The following is a 21,401-nucleotide window of genomic DNA, read 5'->3' as shown; positions in this document are numbered from 1 at the left end:
GTCCTTACAAGCTAATTAAGGTCTGAGACCTTGGTAAAAGTTATCTGAGAGCTCAAATCTCCGGGGTGCCCAAACTTTTGTATGGTGCTCCTTTCCTTTTCTTCACTCTAAACTTGTACAAACAAAAATAATGCACTAATCTTGCTTAAAATGTTGGAAATAATGTTTCGCCTTTAACTTGATGCCTTTTAGAGATCAGTTCGTCTTCTACTCACTTAACATTCACAGTAACAGAATTTTTGATCACGGCTGCCCAAACTTTTTCATGCCACTGTAGCTGGGGCTAGTGGTCCCTACACAGATCGGTCATTCACACATAATACTGAAACTGCCATGGTTAAGAATCTGACTCATTCTATATGCATTTTTGGTACTTTAAGGAGTAGGGATTAAATGAAAAAAAGCCCAAAAGTGGAGACATATTACAACTAGCATGTAGAATCCAAAAACAGTAAAATTGGATTTACGCCGAACAAAAGCCGTATGCCGCTACACTGAGATACACTAAACTCTGTCATGGTGCAGTCAGCCCATTAGTTCACAGTTCATGCACAATCACATAGGTTTAAATCCCATTTCACACTGTGTTGTCACATCCCTTTGTCTGGCCTTTTCCTGTTTTCCTGTTCCTTCACCGTCCTCGAAAAGCCCTACTAAAATACGTGAGCAGGTTCCATTTTCTGTGTAACAAAAAGTTTGAGGAGTTTCATGTTTTCAGCTGCGTGAGTTGCCCTCAGGTCAGGAAAATAAATAGGAACAGTTGCCACTGAACAAACGCTGCCCTTTTTAAACACAACGCTGTTTGAAGTTCTTAACAAAGCGCAAAAATGACTATCTGATGCACAGGCACCTAAAAATAATGACTGCAACTCCCTGAGAGGGAGAAAAAGTAGGAACAGCCCAAGTGGCACTAACGTACAAATAAAGACAAATAAGTGGATAAATGGATAGCTGAAGAGAGAGGCAGTCCATACATTAATGTCCAAAATAACACATAATTACAAAACACAGACACACACACACACACACACGTAGAGCCTGGGCACTGGTTTGACAGCTGATTTCTCCGCTCTGTTTGTTTTTTAAAGCCTTTCTACCCCTGAGGTCTGGGCACTCGTTATACACAGTGCAAAGTAGAACAGAGTAGAAAAACAAAGCAACACAAACACACACACACACACACACACACGAGCACAGACAGCAGCCTCACCAACCTAATGGTTTAAATCATCCTTTTACAACAGAAGCCTTAATCCTTTACATTAAAACAGATACACTTAACTTCCACAAACACTGAACACAAAAAGCCCTCTTGTATGCAAAGACTCTTACTGTTAGTCCATATCACGTTTACACTCACCCTCATGTCTATTGTACTTATAAAAAAATCCAAAATGTAACACAGATCCACACTCTGACCTCTCTGACATACAGACGTGACATCGGTTAGCAGCTGTTTGTAGCAGCAGCCATCATCCTCCATCGTGCATCTGTCTTCTGTTTGCACTGTGATGGCTGCTGTTTTTCTCTCAGATGTACAACCACAGAGACATTAACTTTGTGTGGAGAAAAAGCAGAACCACACTTCGGCTTATTTTTTAATGCAAAAAGAAGCAGTTTTTGTCCTCAGGTGCTGTAAACATGGTTTCACCTTATCTGCACTGAGACATTGTTGTTTTTGTGTTAAATAATTTGGTATTTTGGGGCATGACACTCTGGGCTGAAATCTCTCTTTTGTAAATTGTTGCAGTCACTTCAGCACCTGCTCTTACCACTGTGAGTTCCTTCTGTTGCCTGAAAAGATCCCAATTTTGAATTTTCCCAAAAAATTGCTCCTGTGGGGCGATGTAATAGTGCAGCAAAAAGGACCCCTGTGATGTTTACTTGTGTATGCCAATCACTCAAACACACACGCAGAGAATGCAAACTACTGGAAAACCTCCAAAATACAATTATGAACGATGATATTGTGGAAACCACGTTTAACATGGTAAAGCTTTAACAAAGACCAGCACTTGATTCATGCGAATCTTATGATTGTATTGGGGCAAAATTTTCCATCAATGCAAAATGAGCGTGTCTAAGGACATAAGCAATACTGATGTTCAGTTAATTGCAATATCTTCTCACCACCATTGGCAGCAATGAGCGCAACTGGTGGTATCTGCACTCCATTGTTGAAAATTTTTTTTTTTTTCTTTTTAATTCTTTTTCAAATCAAACAACAAACGAGACAACTACAGTAACACAACAACGCAAGCATCCAATTCACCCACATGGCAAACGGAAAAAGAAGATAGAGAATTAGACGTACAAAACACTAGTGGAATTAAGTATGTAACATCAGGGTACATCAGATCATCAATCCTTTAGTTAGAGACGCCTGTTCCGACTTAAACCAATTTTAAGACTGACACTGCTGTGTCAGTCCAGCTTTTCATCTAATATTCCCAAATTTGATGAATTGTGGATCTAAAGCATAGAAAAGCTGTTGTCATAATAGATATCTCATGACACCATCATTTCCACATTAGAGGTTGTAAAAAGTAAAAAGTTGTGGACCCAATTTGAAACAGGTCCATTGCAGAGAAGAGAAAACTGATCTGAAAGGGACCCAAGGACAGTCAGACCTCATCCAAAAAGACCCAAGAATAATTAGACATGACCCAAAATGTGGTCGAGCCGAGCAGGCCCAAAGAGAGAGAGAACAGCAGTGCTGGCAGCAGCAAATTACTGCACTTCACAGTTCCCACTCAATCACACACAATCACGAAAATGATTTTGATGCACCACATGATCAAGGCTGATAGTGAGTCCATATTAATGGGAAAAATCTCCATATAACTTCAAACTTTCTGCAGCACACTTCAATAAATAAATCATAATTTATTTATTTCATTTACCAGTTTTTATGATCACTTCAGCACACATGCCTTGTATAACTAAGACAGTCATGTGATATTTTCCCAGCTTTATGAGTAGACGAGGATTGCCTGTATGATCCACTTAAGAAGTGACCAGAACACAGTAAACTGAGGGATAGTGAAGGCTGCACAGGACACACCAGTTTTGTAACCCTAACCCCAGAAGATGGCTGCATTTCTCAGCCACATTTGGAGTAGACTGTGAAATGGGGCAGGCTTTGTCAACCTGTTAGGGTGTCTTCAGAAATGTGCTATTTGGAGGATCCACCCACGGATTTTTACATGTCCAATAAACCCATGGTTTAACTGAAAGGCAGGTTCTTGCTTTTTTGGTGTTGCAAAGTGTTACAGCTTTGAAAACAATCTGACAAACTTCAACAGACTAATCAAATCCAGCCCGGTGTCTCCCAGTTAAAAGACTGGATCACTGTCCAGCTTGTCTCTCTGCAGTGAACTTGTTTGTTTGCAATAATCATGTTAATGCTATAAAGCTAATGTGATAATGATTTATTGGTGATAGAATGCTAAACATAGTATGGATGTTCCAGTCTGTTAATGATCGTTCCTCATTTTCACTGTACTGAGTATCTTACTCCTCCCTGGTGGCTGATTTGGACTGAACTCATTCTCATTCAGCCTCAGACCAGCACAATCAAATCATTAAAATGCTATTCATGAACACATTTTTCCATTTGCTGTTCACCGTTTACTGCTCTTTGATGTGCGAAAGGTTCGGACACCTGGCCTTTGTCTTGGAGCTTTTGATGCACCTGAGTTTCTGCTGTGTTTTTGTATCTATTTTTTCTTTAAGTGACTGTAAAGCAATTGTTACTGGCATGTTAAAAATAAACTTTTAACAAATCATCCTAAGGTCCTTGGCTGTTTTGATAGTTAAAGATTAAATAAAAGGGGAATAGTGTCCTGGTGTCTCCGAATCATTACGTGGTTGCCGTATTGCATAATAGTGTGTTGCAGAGGCGGTTTTTCCTCCTCATTTGGTGCAGTTGTCTTGGTCTATTTTTTGCCCGGTTTTTGCTATTTTTGAAAACTCATCCAGCCATGTAAATATAGTGGATAAATAATTAAGGAAACAGATAAAGCACAAAACATACTGCAAGGTGCTTGAGCGTAGCAAAAGCAGACAAAGACGGAAAAAAAAGATGCATACATTTTCTCTAGTTTGTCACATTTATCACAAACATTAATGATTTTATTCGAGGAAATTTTAAAGGTAGTTTGTAAAGAAACTGGAACTTTCTGCAGCAGAGAGTTCGAATGTTTGCGCCGTAATCCGTTATGCAGGCTCAGTATGCCATCAGAGCCATTACCGTATTCAGCCTGCATAATACAATTAAGTGATATGTACAGCAAGTTTTATTACTTTCTCCACCAGGCTACAGAAGAACTTTTTAATGTAGGGCTTCCTGGGGACCTGGGGAGTCATAAATTAGAAATAGGTTTTTTTTTATTATTAAAATAAATACAATGTGTCTGCTTTGAAAGATTGAAAAGAATAACTGAGGCTGTACATGAGCACAAAGCCTCAACCATGAAAGTAATTGCAAATCTCAGAAGGTTAATCTACAGTACATTGTCTCAAAAATTATTATAACTCAATCTCGCTTCCAGGCGGTCAGATATTTGGTACGAATCATTATCTGTCTCCAGTATAATAATGTAGTATTATTTGAAAGTTGTTAAGTGTACACATTTTTCATGGTAGTCTGCTGAGAAAGAGCGTAGGTGAGAAAAAAAGGGGTGAAAAGCAGATTCCCAGACCAACTGCAAATCTCTCAGCAGGGAATATGAATTTGTTATGCTCTCAACTTCCTGAAAACGGCTATCAAAAGATTCACTTACGGCAGCCCACCACGCTGGAATTTTCACTGCCAAAGAATTCCCCCCGTTCATACTGTTGCCTTATTTATCAGTATTTGCCAGCAGTCATCCTGTCACTCAAACCACATTGTTATCCTAGAGAAAGAGACATATCAAGTGGAGTGTATATGTACAGGGCCACTCCCAGATGAGGATGTGTACAGCTGTGTGACTGCAAAGTAACTTGGCATTTACAGTAAACGACAGTTGAGCGCAAATCTAACATCCTGCATGAATGAAAGCTAGGACAGACCCCTTATCAGTACGTTTAACTGTCACTCTGAATTCTCTCTGTGAGTTTCAGAGAAAAAAACATTGTTCCTTCTTTTATCCATTTGTGTAATATCACAGAAACCATTTACTTAAGCTGTGTGGCCGACTTTCCTTTTAACACAAGCCTTGTCTTGTACCGAGCACGCAACTATGTGACGGTGTGATAGACATGGCTCCTCAACCTAATATCTCTGGCCTTCAGTGAGCTCAAAACCACTACATAATATCATATTAATGTTCTTATACAGACAGCTTTAAACAGATACTGGATCTTTGTCAGAAACACTGACCTTGCTCAATTTAATCTCATACAGAGCAGCAAGGGCCCCTTAATGCCCAATATCTGCTATTCTGGCACAACTAACTGCCACAACCACAACCAACCAACTTAAGTTAAAAAATATGCAGTTTTGAAAGAGCGGACAACACTGGTCAATGTCAAAACCTGTTGAGGTCACAGTCTTGGTCCCAGCGTTTGAGTCATGGTTACAGGACACTAACTATCCGATAGGGAGGCCTGCCATCTGGCCCTCTTGGGAGAGAGAAAACTGTGTCAAACTCCATTGCCCTCTCTGCTCCGCCTGAACCATTTAGCTCCCGACAGGTGGGTGATGCATCATGCCCCCGACAGGATGGCGGTATGGAGAGAATGTCAAATGGATTCTAATGGGCTGCTAAAAGTTTCTTTATAGCGGTTTGCCAGTATTTTAAGTATACACAGGTCATCATGGCTGCTAAATGAGCTGCAGAAAGTGCTGTGTCACTATGATGCTGTGGATTTGAGCCCATTTTGTGCACTTTTTCAAGCTGTATCTCAGTATCCTCTGTAAATATCTTGTTAGAGACAATATGTAAAATTTAGCAAAACAAACCAGCATAGCGCTGCATAATTTGATGCCCATAGCTCACACCGCGAGTGTCGTAGGAGAAAGAAGCAAGCGTTGCGTTATGCTAGAAAATAACTAGTTCATTCAACATGTCGTCCAACCACATCAGCAGGCAAAAGTGTTTAGAGCTGTTCCAGAAGACCTCACTCGGTGGCATCAGTTGCCCCCGTAAGATGGACAAAATTGGAGTAATGTTTTCTAGTAGTCAGCGAACAGCTGTTGTAGTGGTGGTGGTGGTAGCACTGTAGAAGGTGTCACACGAATAGTAAACAAAAATAATAACAGTGGTAGTTTTATGGTGCTGTCGGATTTTATTATTAGCTGTAGTACTAGTTGCACTAGAGGTACCTTTAATGGCAGCATTAGTAGCTGTTGTAGTTGTAACAGCAGTAATAGTTGTATAGGTAGGTAACCAGAGTGTACTGAACTGCAAAATATCTATGTAAATGAATAATTTACACGTATTATTACGACTGGGTAGAACATAGAAATTCTCTCTCTCTCTCTAAAGTTGAGGTAGGCTCTCTAACCTCTGACTACTCAAATAAAAACAGAGCAAGATGGGGACGGGTGGTAAATACACATACACACGCACACACAAAGAGTTACACACAAAGGAACACACACAGCTTTTGAAAGACTTTTTATATAAAACCACTTTGTTTTGGTGGTGAAACTAAGCCTGTGGGGCATCCTGAGGGTTCAGGGGGCAAACAATGTTTTCATCACAACATGACATTAAAACTGGTTCATGACATTTACAGTCTGTGTTCACTTCTCTTTTCTTTTCCTTGTCTTTATTTTGAAATGTCTAGTTGTTTTGCTTTCATCACTATACATACATCACACACACACACACACACACATATGTAAATATATAAACATATATACATATATATATATATCAATATATATAGATATATATATATATGCCTATATATATGGTTTCTAACTATGATATCAACAACAGGAATAAAACAAGAGAGTAACATAGACCCTTGCCTCATTTTACTTCCACATTTGTAATACTGGCTAGAAAACACATAATTATCTAAAATGATTATAATTCAGAACATATTTTCTCTTGGGTTTTGACCTTTCTCAGCTGACCCAAATGAAAATGCTTTAGTGGCCTTACACATGAAAGAAGAATCAGCGTACTAGCCCATATATTCACTGGGTGGGTTCTAGTTAACATCAGTGCAATGACCTATATGTACTCTAAGTGAATTCATGGTGCACTGACCCGTGTCACAGTTAGTAATGACATACAGATGCAGAGTCAACCTGTGTTTAAATATATTAATGATGTATCTTCATTCTCATCACCATCACCGGCATCATTAATGATACACAGACTGTACAGTATTGACTGCTCAGAACAACATCTCACAAATAAACTGGTAGTCTTACATACTGCTATAGTAACCACACACCACTTTATTTCCACTTTGTTGATCTTAAATCCCTTTTTAAAGCTTCTTAAAGCTTGCTTAGTCAGTATTTTAATAGTAAGCAAAGATTAAATGACAATGTGTAAGATGAAAGGATTTGCTAACAATGACAAACACAGAAACACTGCCAATTCTATAGCTCTTCTGAGCTTTTTAGCCTCTATTAGCTCATTGTTTTGGTTTTACATGACCCCCTTCTATTAAGGTGTCCCAGTAAGCCATGACAGTGTGAGAGGGATCCAGCGTGCACAATACCATGACCCTGAAACTGAAGCAGAAATGGTATTCAGCCATCATTAATTTTATTGTTTACCCCTATGCTTTTCCACTGTGATATGTCAGAATGTCTGTGAAAAAGACCAATTGAACAAAGTCTCTCTAACATGTTGACACAACAGAGTCTCTGTTTCAACCTACATTTTCCAAGGAAAGTCTAGTTAGGCACATGTTTTCTTTTCCAGCAAAGCCCTGGTCTGCATCCAAACCACTTCACACATTCACAACTGGGAGTTCGCCAGTTCAACAACAGTCTTTGCTGCTGGCCACTCGAGCAGCTGGGGGTTGCTTTGCTCAAAGGCACCTTGAGCAAATGCTGTTCGGGATGTCAAGGTAAAATTAGTTTTTTTTCAATACTTGTCTCAACCAGCTAACCCTAAAGCCATGTGTGTGTGTGCTCTAACTGCTGGCAGCACAAGTATGGATACATCTCTATGCACCATAAATGTGGGAATTAACCTGAGAATCAATAGTCTGGAACTAACTAAGGAAATGGGAGACAAAGAGAAGAAGTGAGGGAAGAGAGTGAGATGGAGGAAGTAAAAAAGCAAGACAGGCAGAGAAAGAGAGGAGAGTATTCCCAGGATTCTATGGCATGCATAGATATTATTCATTGCAAAGACATGAATACACTCTCAAGTGCAATGCTTTGAACCACCTGAGAGAGTACACACACACACGCTTATGAACACACATGCACACAGAACCACAATGTGCAAACACAAATCATGCACAAGCACACACGCACAGAAAAACCTTTCTGCTGCAAGAAAACATTGTTCAAACACGCACATAAATACAAATCAGGCATGCACATGCCTGCAGAAACACACACAAATAAACAAAACACTCACACTTCAGTACACACAGACACACATAAGGAGAGGAAATAAGGAGAGAAGAAAGCAGGAAAGAGGAAAGGAGGAAAGGGGAAAGGAGGAAGGAGGAGCAGAGTTGAAAAGAGCATGCCATGGAAGAGAAACAGCTCATGAGAGTTTTGCAAGGATTAAAGGGAAGTATTGGGGGAAAGGGAATAGTTGGATGTGAGAAGGATGGATTACTGAATGTCGAAGAGAGGAAAAGAAAAAGAAAAGAGGTACACAAAATAGGCACAGCAGGTGACTTAATAATATACAGTGGCATAAGAAGAAGAGTGAGGAAGAAAATGAAAAGAAAGATGAAAAAGGGAGGGGAAAGGCAGAAGGGAAGAGAAACCATTGGAAAGCAGGGTGATGAAAAGGAAGAGAGAGAAAAAATGCATAGAATAAAAGAGAAGAATTCATTCAGCCATCCATCCAACCATCCGAAGAATAAAGGAGAGGAATAAAGTGATGGTTAGACGAGGGACGGGTAGTCACAGATAACACACAGCACACAATGAAAGTGACAGCTTTGCTCCGAGCCTGACTCTGGCTGACTGTTGTTTCATTATAATCTCATAACTGTCAAATCATGGAGCAAAGGAGAGAGAGAGAGAGAGGGGAAGAAAGAGGGAGCGGTAGAGAGAGAGAGCACAGAGAGAAAGAGAGGGTGAGAGAGTAAAATACTTTCATAGTGAGAGAGAAATAGTGAGAAAATTGGACACGAATCCACACGTCTGGTTCAACTGAGCTGAATGCACATTGGATGAGGATAATAGAGACAAAGGTTGGCACAGGTAGACTTACGTACATATAGTTTATGGTACACACATAAACACACACATGAATTAGGTGTGCTCCACTGCTACCTCACTCATTCACTCATTCTGGCTTAGTTATGCATTCACCCACCCCCTGCTCCCTTTAATAAATTATGTTTGTTCACTTATTTTGTTCACTTGCACATGTACTCACTCTGCAACTCATTTACTCAATCTCTCTCCCACTCACTTGTTCACTATATCGGCCATTTGATCATTCATGCGCTCTCTCACTTTATCATTCAATGTCACGTCATTCACTCTCTAACGTTTGAACTAATTTACACATTCTCTTAATCACTAACTTGCGTGCTAACAACACTTACTAACCCGCACAATATTGTTAATTCACTTAGTCACTCATTCAATTGGTCATTCACTGTCTGACTCTCACAGCAAACTCATTCACTTGTTCACCTACTCATTCACTCAGTCACTTTGTCTTTCACTCACTAATTCATTCTCTCACTCCATCATTTGCTCACCCAATCACATATTTGTCACTAATTCACTCATTGGTCAGACTCTTTCTCTTTAATTCACTCTTTAACTAACTCATTCCCTTTCTCATTCTCATTCACTCATACACTCACGCTCGTACTCATTCCCTCAGTTTCTAACTCCCTCACTTGTTCACTCTGTCAGTCATTTGACCACTAATTCACTTCATAATTCATTTGGTATTGGATAAACTCAATCATTCTCACTTACTCAGTCACTTTCTTGTTTATTCACTCATTCACTCACTCACTCACTCGCTCACTCACCCAAAATGACAACAAAATGAATATAAGCCTGCATCATTACCAGTGACGCTGGTATAAAAGCAGCGTAAATAGGGTAGCAGGTCACACACGCTCCCAAGCCAGCGCTCCTCCATTAAAGCTTTCAGACAGGAAAGAAACAAAGCACCAACCAGGCCTTCAAAGCAACAATGCTGCTCTTGTTTTTTCCTTATTCGGCTTCTAAGGCTTTGATCATTGACAGCAAAGAGGTCTGTAAAGTTTAGGAAACCTTTATCTTAAAGCAAACGCCTGAAAATGCAAACAAATATACAACTAAATACATCTAAATACAAATTAAAATAAAATTAATTTTAATTCACAAAGTCAAGATACTGTTTCATAAATAACATGGAGGATATATATATATAAATATGGAGGATTATATTCTTGTCTGTTAGGCAAAGCCTCAAAACAACTTAAAATATAAATTTAACATAGAGCCAAGAAATACTTTTCATTAATTATTTAATTATTTCTCAATGCATAACATAATCAATATAATGGCTTGCCATTATGTTATTGAACTTTCCCAGTTAAGAAAAAGATGGCAATGGCTGATCCTGTGAAATGGGAACTGGAATTTTCTTGGTAAAATGACTATTAACCTGGAAAATCAAATGTGTTTCTCTCCAAACTAATGGCTCATGGGTTTACACTTAAGACTGAACCGTCACTGTCCCATTTCATCGGGAAATACATCACATTAAAGAAGTATTGATACCATTTCATGGGATATTTAACAACCAGTGATAGCAGTTGGCTCTGTCAGTAGGAAATGTGTGCTTCTTTGAATCCCTACTTAATAGATTTCCTTTTTTGGCAACTTGGACCGCACTTAGCCAAGATCACCTGTCAATCAAAGAGCGTGGGTGGTACTGTGATATCGATCTCTGCTCAGAACTACACAGCTCTTCTTCCACCAGGAAAATTGTCATTGCCTGCTTCCAACCGCATATCTCATAAACTGGCAACATGCGGACTGACATAATAATCTAAAACCTACTGATAATTCATCACCTATCACACATTGATAGAAGTGCCTTCAAATATTTATCAAATCTGTTTTCTTCTCACGTTTTCTCCATTCTGTGATATGTACCGTCACATTTTCTCACACAAAATCCACACTAAGCAGTACACATCTTCCTCATCCTTTTTTCATACACTTCTCACCTTTTCCACACTTTGAGACTCTGCTTAGCCAACCAGCATCAGTTCCCCAACTGTTTATCTCACATGCTTTCATGTAAATCTAACTTGAGTTACAGTTCACTGTCTGTATTTCTCTCACAAACACATTCACACACAATTTCTTCCTTCTCCTTAAGGGACTCAGGTACAGGTAGCAGATGTCTAGACACAGTTAACAAATCAAATTTTCTTGCAAGTCAAGAGAAAGAGGCAAAATGACGGTAGAAGCAATGCCCAAAGCTCAACCAAATATCTTCCAGCCTTATCGCCCTCCTTTCTCACTCACATACAAACCCGTACAGTCTGAGTCCTTATCTTCACAGTATTTGTTACAGTGAATAAAACTACAGGGGAATCTAAACTGACTACACACACAACCTCCCTCACATCCTTTCCTTCCATTTTTCCCTCCATGGTCTCTTACCCGTGACGGTGATCAGCATGGGAGCCACCAGAGGCCTGTTGTTATCCAGTTTTCGGCTCAGTCGGATTTCTCCACTGGTGTGATTCAGGAGCAGCAGGTGAAGCTCGTTCCCCCTGTCGATGGTGTAGTACAGCCTGTCTGACACATCAGGATCGTGGGCAGGTACCCTCCCAATTACCCCACTGGGGAAACTGTTGGACCGATTGGACACAAAGTTGTTGAAAATGATTTGGAAGTCCTGCAGAGTGGGCCGGTTGTCATTCTGGTCCACCAATCGGATCCGTACAGTGGCCCGGCTGACTAGAGGTGCTGAGGTGGCCTGAACTACGATAACATACTCATTGCGGGCCTCATAGTCAAGATCAATTAGTGAAGTGAGCTCCCCAGAAAAGATGTCCATTTGGAAGATTTCAGGAATGTTACCCTCCACAATTTGGTACATGATCTGAGCATTGGCGCCCTCATCCGGGTCGGTGGCCGTGATCTGGGCCACCACAGAGCCCACCGCACTGTTTTCCTTCACTAGAACTTCAAAGTCATCAGCAGGGAAAACAGGGGCATTGTCATTCACATCGAGAACTGTCACCTGGATGTGGACAGGGGTTCGCTGAGAGGGCACACCACGATCTACAGCATAGGCGGTGAGCTCATAGAATGGCACACTCTCACGGTCCAAACGCCTAACAGTTCGGACGATGCCAGATGTAGGTTCAATGGTGAAATCTCCATCCCCATCCTCACCATTTTGGAAGGTGTACTGAACACGGCCATTGGCGTGTGCGTCACGGTCAGTGGCTGAGATTTGCAGGACACTGGTGAAGGGAGGGGCATCTTCACTCACTGTCCCCTGATATCTGGGGCTGAGGAACTGAGGTGCATTGTCGTTCACATCATTGACATTCACCTCAACGTATGTAGTGTCTGATTTCTGTGGTATTCCATTGTCTTTAGCTGTAATAGCCAAAGTATAGGTCATCTGGTCCTCATAGTCGAGCTCTGCCTGGAGTGTTATAGCCCCTGTGGCTGGGTCAATGCGGAATTGTGGGATATTGTCCTCAAGGAAGTATGTGATTCGAGCATTTTCACCAACATCATCATCTGTGGCACTGATCACAACCACAGTGCTTCCAGGAGGCCGGTCTTCATTCACACTAACAGAGTAGTGGGCGCTCTGAAATACAGGCCGATGTGTATTAGCATCTGTGATGTTGATGTGCACTTGACAGGTGTCATGGAGCGTGCGGTCAGAGGCAGTGACTGTCAGAACATAACGCCGCTCCTGTTTGTAGTCCAGTGGGAGGGCTAAGGAGAGAAGTCCAGCCCCTCCTGCTGTGCTGATGGCAAAGCGATTTCTGGTGTTTCCTCCTGTTATCTGGTAGGTCACCGCACTGTTGACATCACGGTCCACTGCCGTGACAGTAACTACACTGGTACCTACCGCGGCATCCTCATTCAGGCGAGCATAGTACTCCTTCTGGAGGAACTCGGGGCGGTTGTCATTAACATCCATCACAGTAATAGTAACACTCGCCGTAGCAGAAAGAGGTGGCATGCCATAATCCCTGGCCTCCACGCCAAAGAAATAGTGCTCTACAGATTCTCGGTCAAGAATGGAGCTGACAGTGACCCAGCCTGTTGCAGAATTGATAATGAACGGTGTGTCAGAGCTGGTGCCAGTTAACCTGTACTCCAGACGGGCATTATCTCCAGAATCTGTATCAATGGCCTGGATGTGGAGGATAGAACTACCAACTGGGGCGCTCTCAAGCACAGACGCCTGGAATGGTGTGGAGACAAAGATGGGTGGGTTGTCATTGACATCTGTCACCTGTACACTAACAATCCCAGTGTTGTTGGAGAGGGGTGGCCGGCCATTGTCCTGTGCACGAACACGGAGCGTATACTCCCGTTCGGCCTCAAAGTCTAGTGGTGCCACCACCTGGATCTCACCAGTGACACTGTCAATGGAAAACTGCCCACGGCTGTTACCGCTGATGATATTATAGTGAACTGCAGCGTTACTGTCCTTGTCCTGGTCTGTGGCACTTACACGGAGGATCTCAGAGTGAGGCCGTACATCCTCCCTCACTGCCACCACATAGCGCTTTTCACTGAACTGTGGCACGTTGTCATTTTCATCCAACACGGTGATGAAAACTTTGACGGTGGCAGAGCGTGGCCCTGGATCCTTCCCCTGGTCACTGGCCTCCACCTGGAGAGTGTAATGCTCATTCGTTTCCCGGTCCACTGCCCCACGGGTTGTAATGAGGCCAGAGCGTGGGTCAATCTCAAAGGCTGATCGTGCCATTGCAGCCATGTCACCGACAAACCGGTAACGAATATTGGCATTGGATGGTGAGTCTGAATCTGTTGCTCTAAGCTGTAAGATGGGATAGCCTTCTTCTACATTTTCCCTGATTGTCTCCCTGTACTCTGTCTGCTCAAAAATAGGAGAATGATCATTCCGGTCTGAAACAGTAATTGCCACCATTGTGGTGCCAGAGAGGCGAGGGGAGCCATAATCAGTTGCTGTGACCCGGAAGTAATGCAGATCCATGTGTTCTCTGTCAAGAATCTGAGTGGTGGTGATGAGACCTGTGTCTGTGTGGATGTGGAAATAGTCAGATGAGCGACTGTTCATCAGCGGGGCCATTGTGTAGCTCACTCTGCCTGCATCTCCTGCATCTGGGTCTAAGGCAGACATGACAATGACTGAGGTCCCCGGTGGCTGGTTCTCAGCTACTTGTACTTGATAGTTATACTGGGAGAAATGGGGATGTCTGTTGGCTGCACGTCGCGTGCGAGGCCACGGCATCAAAATCCTCCTCTCCATTTTTCCCTGTTGGGTTTCATCATCTGCTACTATTATCAGTCGTTCCAGGCTCCTCTCTCCCCTTGAGCTGTGCCTCTCCTCCTCCTCTTCCTCCCTCTTCAGCTCCCCCTCCACCTCTCCCCCCTCATGGCTTTCATGAGCCTGGCTTTCTTTCTTCCCTCTTTCGCTATCTGGGTGTGTGATGCTGGTGGTGCTACTGCCCCTCTCCTGACCCTTCCCTCCCTCTGCCTCTCTCTCCTTTGCCTTGCTTGCCTTTGTTATTCCCGTTTCCATTTCCCACTCCTCCTCCTCTTCCGCTTCTCCCCCTGGTTCTCTCCCTCCTATCAGCCGCGCCTCTCTTTCGCCCTCCCCCACCTGTAATTTTCCTCCCCCAGCAGTGGCAGCAACAGCAGCAGACCCCTCCAAGCCTTCTCCCTCCCTCTCTCCATCCCTCTCCCTTTCTCCCTCAGCACCCATCTGCCGCCTATCTGACTGTCTGACACCTTCGGGCTCTAATGGCACTTGCTTACCGGATTTTAATTGCATATGTGCATAGTCCCCGCGGTTGGTGCCTGAACAGTCAGTGGACATGCTGTCAGCGCACCCTGCTTGGACCATCTCTCGCAGTGCGCTCTCCCACAGGTCTTGCTGCTGTGTCTGACCATGCCACAGCATTTTTTCTATTTCAGATTCATGATTATATCCATTTATCTCCTTGGTTCCTTTCTCTTCATTGTTGTTATTACTATTAGTGTTGAATTTGCTCCACAAATGCACGCGCTGAGAGTCAGGGGAAGCTGTCCATTGTGCTGAAATCATATCCTCTTCAGAATGGGAGTCAAGTGAACATGGAGAGTCATCCTGCCATGTGGTCAGGTTGATTTCCGAGAAAAGAGAGAGGTGCTTTGCTGTGTTGTGTTCAGGCTGAGTGAGAAGACGTGGTTTGATTGCGGATGCAGAGCGAGACAGGGCTGACACAAGACTGGGAGATTTAACGGGAAACTTTGCAGGTGAGAAAAAGCCTGAGTCACCAGCAGGCTCTTTCCCAGAAGTTGCTTGTACTTTTTCAGCAGACAGACGAAGGGGTTGGGATAGTTTTCCACTATCTGCATAATCGCCGGTTTGTGTCTGAGTGGGCGTATTTAGCACCGGGCCAGGATATTTCAATGCGATATTGGGAATGGCGCTTTTGCTTGATAGGAAACGTTGGTCATGCGTCTCAGTGATGCTTTTGGGAGTAAATTGGATGGGGAGATTCCTCTGAGCTATGCCTCCCTCGGGGACCACAAACTCGACTAAATATCCATCCCCCACTTCTGTTCTGTCCAAACAACCAAAGCAACCATCAGGAACCTCCCTGCTCTCTCCCTGGGTTTGACTGCACTGCCCTCTGGTTTCTGGTGCTGATTTCCCCTGCTGAAGCTCATTATCAGCTCTACATCGGAGCGTCAGAATCGGAAAAGCCAAATCATTATCCAGATAATTAGATATATTAATGTGTTTGTTGCCTTGGTTCACCCCTCCTCCATCCTTTCCCTCTCTCTTATCATCCCTCTCCCTCCCCTCATCAATAATTCTGGCATGGTTATACCTGTCTTTTGCTTCATGGAGAGGGGGCCCACAACAAACTAGGTGCCCCTTGGTACCGGGCTTAATCACTGCACTACACCTGTATGCTTCCTTCCCCTCCACCTCATCTCCCCCACTCCTCGTTCCCTTCTCCTTCTGCCTTCTCCTCATGCAACCAGTCAAACAGCTATCATCAACCCCCTCTCTGTTGCTGCTGGGATCAATAACAATGTGCCTGCCCAAATGAGAACAATTACCGGCCCTCCTGTCCATGCTGGCTGAGCCCCCATCAGCATCCCGAGCCTTGTAGTTGCTGCTGTTCCTGTAACATGGACGTGGCTGAATTTTAGCTTTGTAGCCGGTCTGGGAGGAATTACAAGCTGAAAAATGACAAACGTGGTCCAATTTTGATCTCTGGATACAGTCGGAATTCTTTGTGAAACGGGGATTCAATCTGAAGGTGTAGTTTGAAGCCTCAGCATGTGCTGAACTGTATCCAGAAGGCGGACGAATGCAACAAGAGCAACCGGTTGGCAAGGAGCCAGGTGGGGGGCTGTTGGCCGCGGAGAAGGCTTGCTTGTCGCGGCTTGACAAGTAGAGATCCCCAGGCGTCTGGGAGCACCGTGTAGCGAAGGGTCTCCTCACCTCACGAGCCCTCTCCTGCACCTCTCCCCCTCTCCTCCCTCCACTTCCGGGTGCCCTGCACAGGCCAGAGGCGTGCACAAAGACTCTGGCGGCGCCACGTTTGGCGAGGTGTGGCCTCGAAGCCGGCCACCGTTGCACGCACGCTCTAGTCCTTTGTACTGCCCGTTTTTTGCCGTTTTGAACAGGCGATGAGGTGAAAGCAGGTGAAGCGGGAGGGGAAACAACGCCCTTACTCCTCATCCTCCCCCTCTCCACTCCCTCTCCGGAGCCGACGCCATCCGAGCTCGACCTGCCCCGAATACCTGGGTGGAGAGAAGGAGGAGGAGGTGGTGGTGATGGTGCCGGAGGACCGTCTCCACTCCTCCAAACCGTCCCGGCTCCTCTCAGTCTCTCCTTCCTTGCCCCATCCCGTTGATATCCTCCCAGCGTGCCTCCTGCGCGCAGCACTCCAGAGCATCCCTCAGTCTGTATCCGCTCTACGGTCCACCTGCTTGGGCGTAGATTCCAACTGCCGCTCGGCGACTCCCCTGCTTCCCCGCACCGCTGCTGCTGTTGCTTCGGGCTCACTTTACCGGCGTCTCGGTAGCAGAGGCCCTGGGTCCATCGGTCGCAAGCCCCTCCTGTATTCCCCGTCCCCGGGGTGAGGGCAAACAAAGGGCCGAGGACAAGCAGGTGGAGTACCAGAGACGAGAGCAGGAGCGGGGTGAAGCCCGAGAGCGGTGCAGCCATTTAGTCTCTTCCTTTCTCTGTCTCTCCCCTCCTTTCTCCCTCTTCCACCTCTGCCTATTCTCTCTCTTTCTCTCTCGAGTGCGCCTTCCCTTCTCCCCGTCACTTCTCTCTCTCCCTCGTTCCGGCTAGGTGGCCAGTTCCAGGACCGCCGGCACCGCCCGACACCGTCCCCCAGGCTCCCCCGTCTCTCCGTCGGCCCGGAGAGCTGGCATCTACCCCCTGTGGTCCGTGGGGCTGGAGGTCTGAGCGTTAGGAGCGGCGCGGCAGCAGCATCTCTCCTCCCGTTCATTCACATCCAACATAGCTTACACACTCACACTGACTGACTGGCTGGCTGGCTCACACACTATCCCTCAGTGTGTGCGCGTGTGTTTGTGTGTGTGTGTGTGTGTGTGTGTGTGTGTGTGTGTGTGTGTGTGCGCGTGTGTTTGTGTTTGTGTCTGTATGTATGTGTGTGTGCGTTCCTCTAGCAGTGGCAGCGCAGCCCAGTGATAGGCTACTATCCATCCATCCATCCACACACACACAAACACACACACAATCACACTCTCCTCCTCTCTCCTTTTTCCACCCCTCCCCCTATTGCTTCCATCTCTATCGCCTCTCTCTCTCACTCTCTCTCTCTCTCTCTCTCTCTTTCTCCATCTCCCTTTTTCATTCTCTCTCCTTTCCTCTCTCATAATGGTCGGCTCCGGTGCGCAGGGCTGTTACACAGCACCCGCGGCGGCAGCCATATCCACAACTGGAATAGGAGGGGAAATAGCCCGTATCGTACACAACCACGCCGTCGTCACCGTACCATCTGAATAATTAGCCTATCGTCTTAACAAGCAGCCCTGCAGGTTCGTCACCCTTCGGGGGGGGGGGGTTACAAAGACAGAGCCAGCAACACTGCCGATTCCTAGGAACGGGACACAGACACAGTGTCCTGACTTTTTAAGATAAAATAAAATAATGCAACAGTGGGATGGGGTCTTGGATGAATTCCAGAAAAAGCAGTTCCTGGAAACTTTGCAAAAACGGGGAAACAACGTCCAAATTGCAGTAGAGTGTAGTTGTGACAAGCTTTACAATCCATTAGGATAAAGTATTTTTTTTTAAAATAATTTTTATATAAAAGCTCCAGTTTCGCAGTGTCATTTGCTCGTTAAGGACTAGGTTTGACTGTTTTGTGATACCATCCAATGTCACACGGTATATTCCGGTCGGTGATGTAAGCCTTGAATTGTCAGGTTGGCTCTAGTAAAAGTGACGTCATCTCCCGTATTATCACCGATGAGTAATTTGAACACACACGCACACACACACACACACAAGAAAACACCTATAGAGATTGCAATTCGGTTACTTTATTGTGAATAATGTTTTCCTACGGAAGGATAGACCGGTCCACGGCATGTTTCACAGGCGCTACGGTCCCATAGGGCTTCATACGTTTGCTGTGGTGCCCATCTAGCATCCTCCTAAAACTGACCATGGATTACTGTGATTCATTTCAGTAGTAAAGGCACACGCGCGCTCTTCGGCAATCATCCCAATTTAACACTAATTTGCGCATGGCTAAATGGGCAGATCCATTTCCTGATACTTGTTGAAAAAAAAAAATCACATTATGCAAATATGTATGCTGCAAATCTCCTCCAGTATTCACTCGCCATCTCCCCATTCAATACCAATTTATAATGCCGGCTGGGTGGTGTAGTTTTTTCTAATGACACGGCTGGAATTGAATATTATTTCTTCCTGTGGCTGATGGGTGGAGATACACAAGGCGTGTATCAGCGCCCAGAGGAGCTGAGGAGCAGCCAGATCGAGACGGAGAACGCTGCGTGCGCGCGCATGTGCGCATCCACATCCCTCGTGTGTTCTTGCTTTTTCCCTCTGTCTCTGCTGTGAGTGCCTTTATGTCGGTCTCAGTGTGTTCATGGCTGATTTCTGTGGTTTCCATGGCACTACAGAGGACCAAATGTCCTCAGAGTGATAGCATGAGGGGAAATCCTCCGAACTGAAGACCTATTTAATTCCTCACTTTCTTCCAGGGGCTGGTTTAGGTTGTTTAGGTTTTGTCTAACACTAACCCTTAAAATTAGCATGAACCTTAAACTGGGATAAGGCTAAGGAAGGCTTGTAAGTCTCATATCTGAGGGGATGATTGCCTTCCTGGACTGAGAATCAAACTTCTAAACTTAGTGAAATGTGCCCGAAGTGAACGTCAGGTATTGAAATCTCCCGGGTGCAGAAAGCTGGCATCAGACTGCTTGCTCAGAAACATTCTCCTTTCTCTGACAACACAATCTCTTATTTAACGGATCATTTAAAACTGTTTGTTCCCCTGAAGCATAAAAAAGAATTATTTTGTATTGTTCTGAAACTCAGTTATTACCCAGCCCAACTCATGCCTCATAAAAAGAGTTGTGTTGACCATAAAATACTCATTACAATGTTTCTAATATCTTCTGTGTAATTGTCATTCTATTAGGAAATTATTGCTAGAAGCTATTTAACTGTATTTTTTTCCTGGACTGTTAAATGTCGGTTGCTGCATGCACAAATGTCCTTGTGTCATATTGCTGCCAAAACCTCAAGGACCAAAAAGAAAAACAAGTCAGCGATTGTATTGCGCTGTCCTTGCTAATTAAGTTGAGGTGTGTGACCAAAACTGTTTCACTTTCTAGACAAAATAAATGGAAACTAAACGTTGTAGCTGAAATTTCTTAGAAATCAGTAGTATGTAAGTGTGTGTGTGTGTGTGTGTGTGTGTGTGTGTGTGTGTGTGTGTGTGTGTGTGTGTGTGTGTGTGTATGTCCCAGTCAGTCTGGGTCCCTGCCTCTCTTGTTTTTGTTTTTTCTCAGAGCTGGTAGAAGCTTGGAGCACAGCCACAGCAGTATGACGCTCCAAAATGCATATCCTCCTTTTCCAAATAAGATTTAAATGCACAATAGAAAAATACTCTCACTCCCCTCCCTTCCCTCTTTGGGTGTCAGGAGTCTGCCTCCAGCCGCACGCTCTGTCACCAGGCTCCGGCACCCTCACGTCTCAGTCAGTCGCTGTGATTACTGTGGAATGTAGGTTATTGTGACGCGGGCTGGCGGCGTTAACAGGATTTGGAGTGAGTGCGTGTCGGGGGAGCACGAGGACGTCTAGACAAGTTGTGACTAGGCGGCGTGTGAGACAGCGTGACAGGCATTACTCAGTTTACCCATTCAGTAATGATAGTTTAGATACAGCTTCGGAGGAAAAAATCTTTTTCTTGGCCTCACATCAGAGAGAGATCAGAGGTCAAAGTGACCCCTGAAGCAGAGCACTTGATTGGGGCAGGTGGTTGGCTGGTGGCTGACATGGGGGCTTGAACCTCCAGATGAATCAAAGTCTCTTGAATCAAGGCCCTGAAACCACTGAAACTGAAATAATTTAAATATATCGTTACAGTGCTCCTCACTGGGAAATTAACAAATTAAGGCTATTATAGTTTCAGTTTCAGTGATTGTAGCAGCTACCAGCAATTAAATATCATTGTTATTATCTTCTGCCCCTCCGTTATGCAAAAGCTGCGACTAGGAAGAACTTACTTTCTCAACTGGGAAATATTGTCTTAGAGCATTGGTAATCAAAGTTGCTTGTTTTTACGACTGAGTAAACTGAAAAATTCCGATTTTTTTCGCAGGCAAAAGAGGATGCGTGTGGCAAATTTAGGATGTTTTATGTTAAAGAACAAAATAACACTTTGAGGGACTAATATACAGTATAAAGTAATAGGCCTCTTATACAGTATATATCAACACTAATTATATATATAACACTGATTGGACACACACACACACACAAACACAAACACACATGCACGCACACACACGCACACACACACACACACAA

At 44.2% G+C, this 21,401-nt stretch overlaps 1 protein-coding gene across 1 annotated transcript in view; it reads right to left on the bottom strand.

Moving 5' to 3' along the window:
• Window positions 1-17,543, bottom strand: part of celsr3 (cadherin, EGF LAG seven-pass G-type receptor 3) — a 118,139-nt gene extending 100,596 nt beyond the window's left edge. The window contains exons 1-2 of the mRNA XM_040152676.1: window positions 16,353-17,543; window positions 11,774-16,277 (exon numbers count right to left, since the gene is read on the bottom strand). Of these exons, the coding sequence (XP_040008610.1) occupies window positions 11,774-16,277; window positions 16,353-17,528 (5,680 nt within the window). The 5' untranslated portion in view covers window positions 17,529-17,543. The remainder of the gene's footprint in view (window positions 1-11,773; window positions 16,278-16,352) is intronic.
• Between the last annotated feature and the right edge of the window lie 3,858 nt (window positions 17,544-21,401).

This window comes from Xiphias gladius, chromosome 18 (genome assembly GCF_016859285.1).
Source record: "Xiphias gladius isolate SHS-SW01 ecotype Sanya breed wild chromosome 18, ASM1685928v1, whole genome shotgun sequence".
Taxonomy (NCBI): domain Eukaryota; kingdom Metazoa; phylum Chordata; class Actinopteri; order Istiophoriformes; family Xiphiidae; genus Xiphias; species Xiphias gladius.
This window is presented reverse-complemented; position numbering and strand designations above follow the sequence as displayed.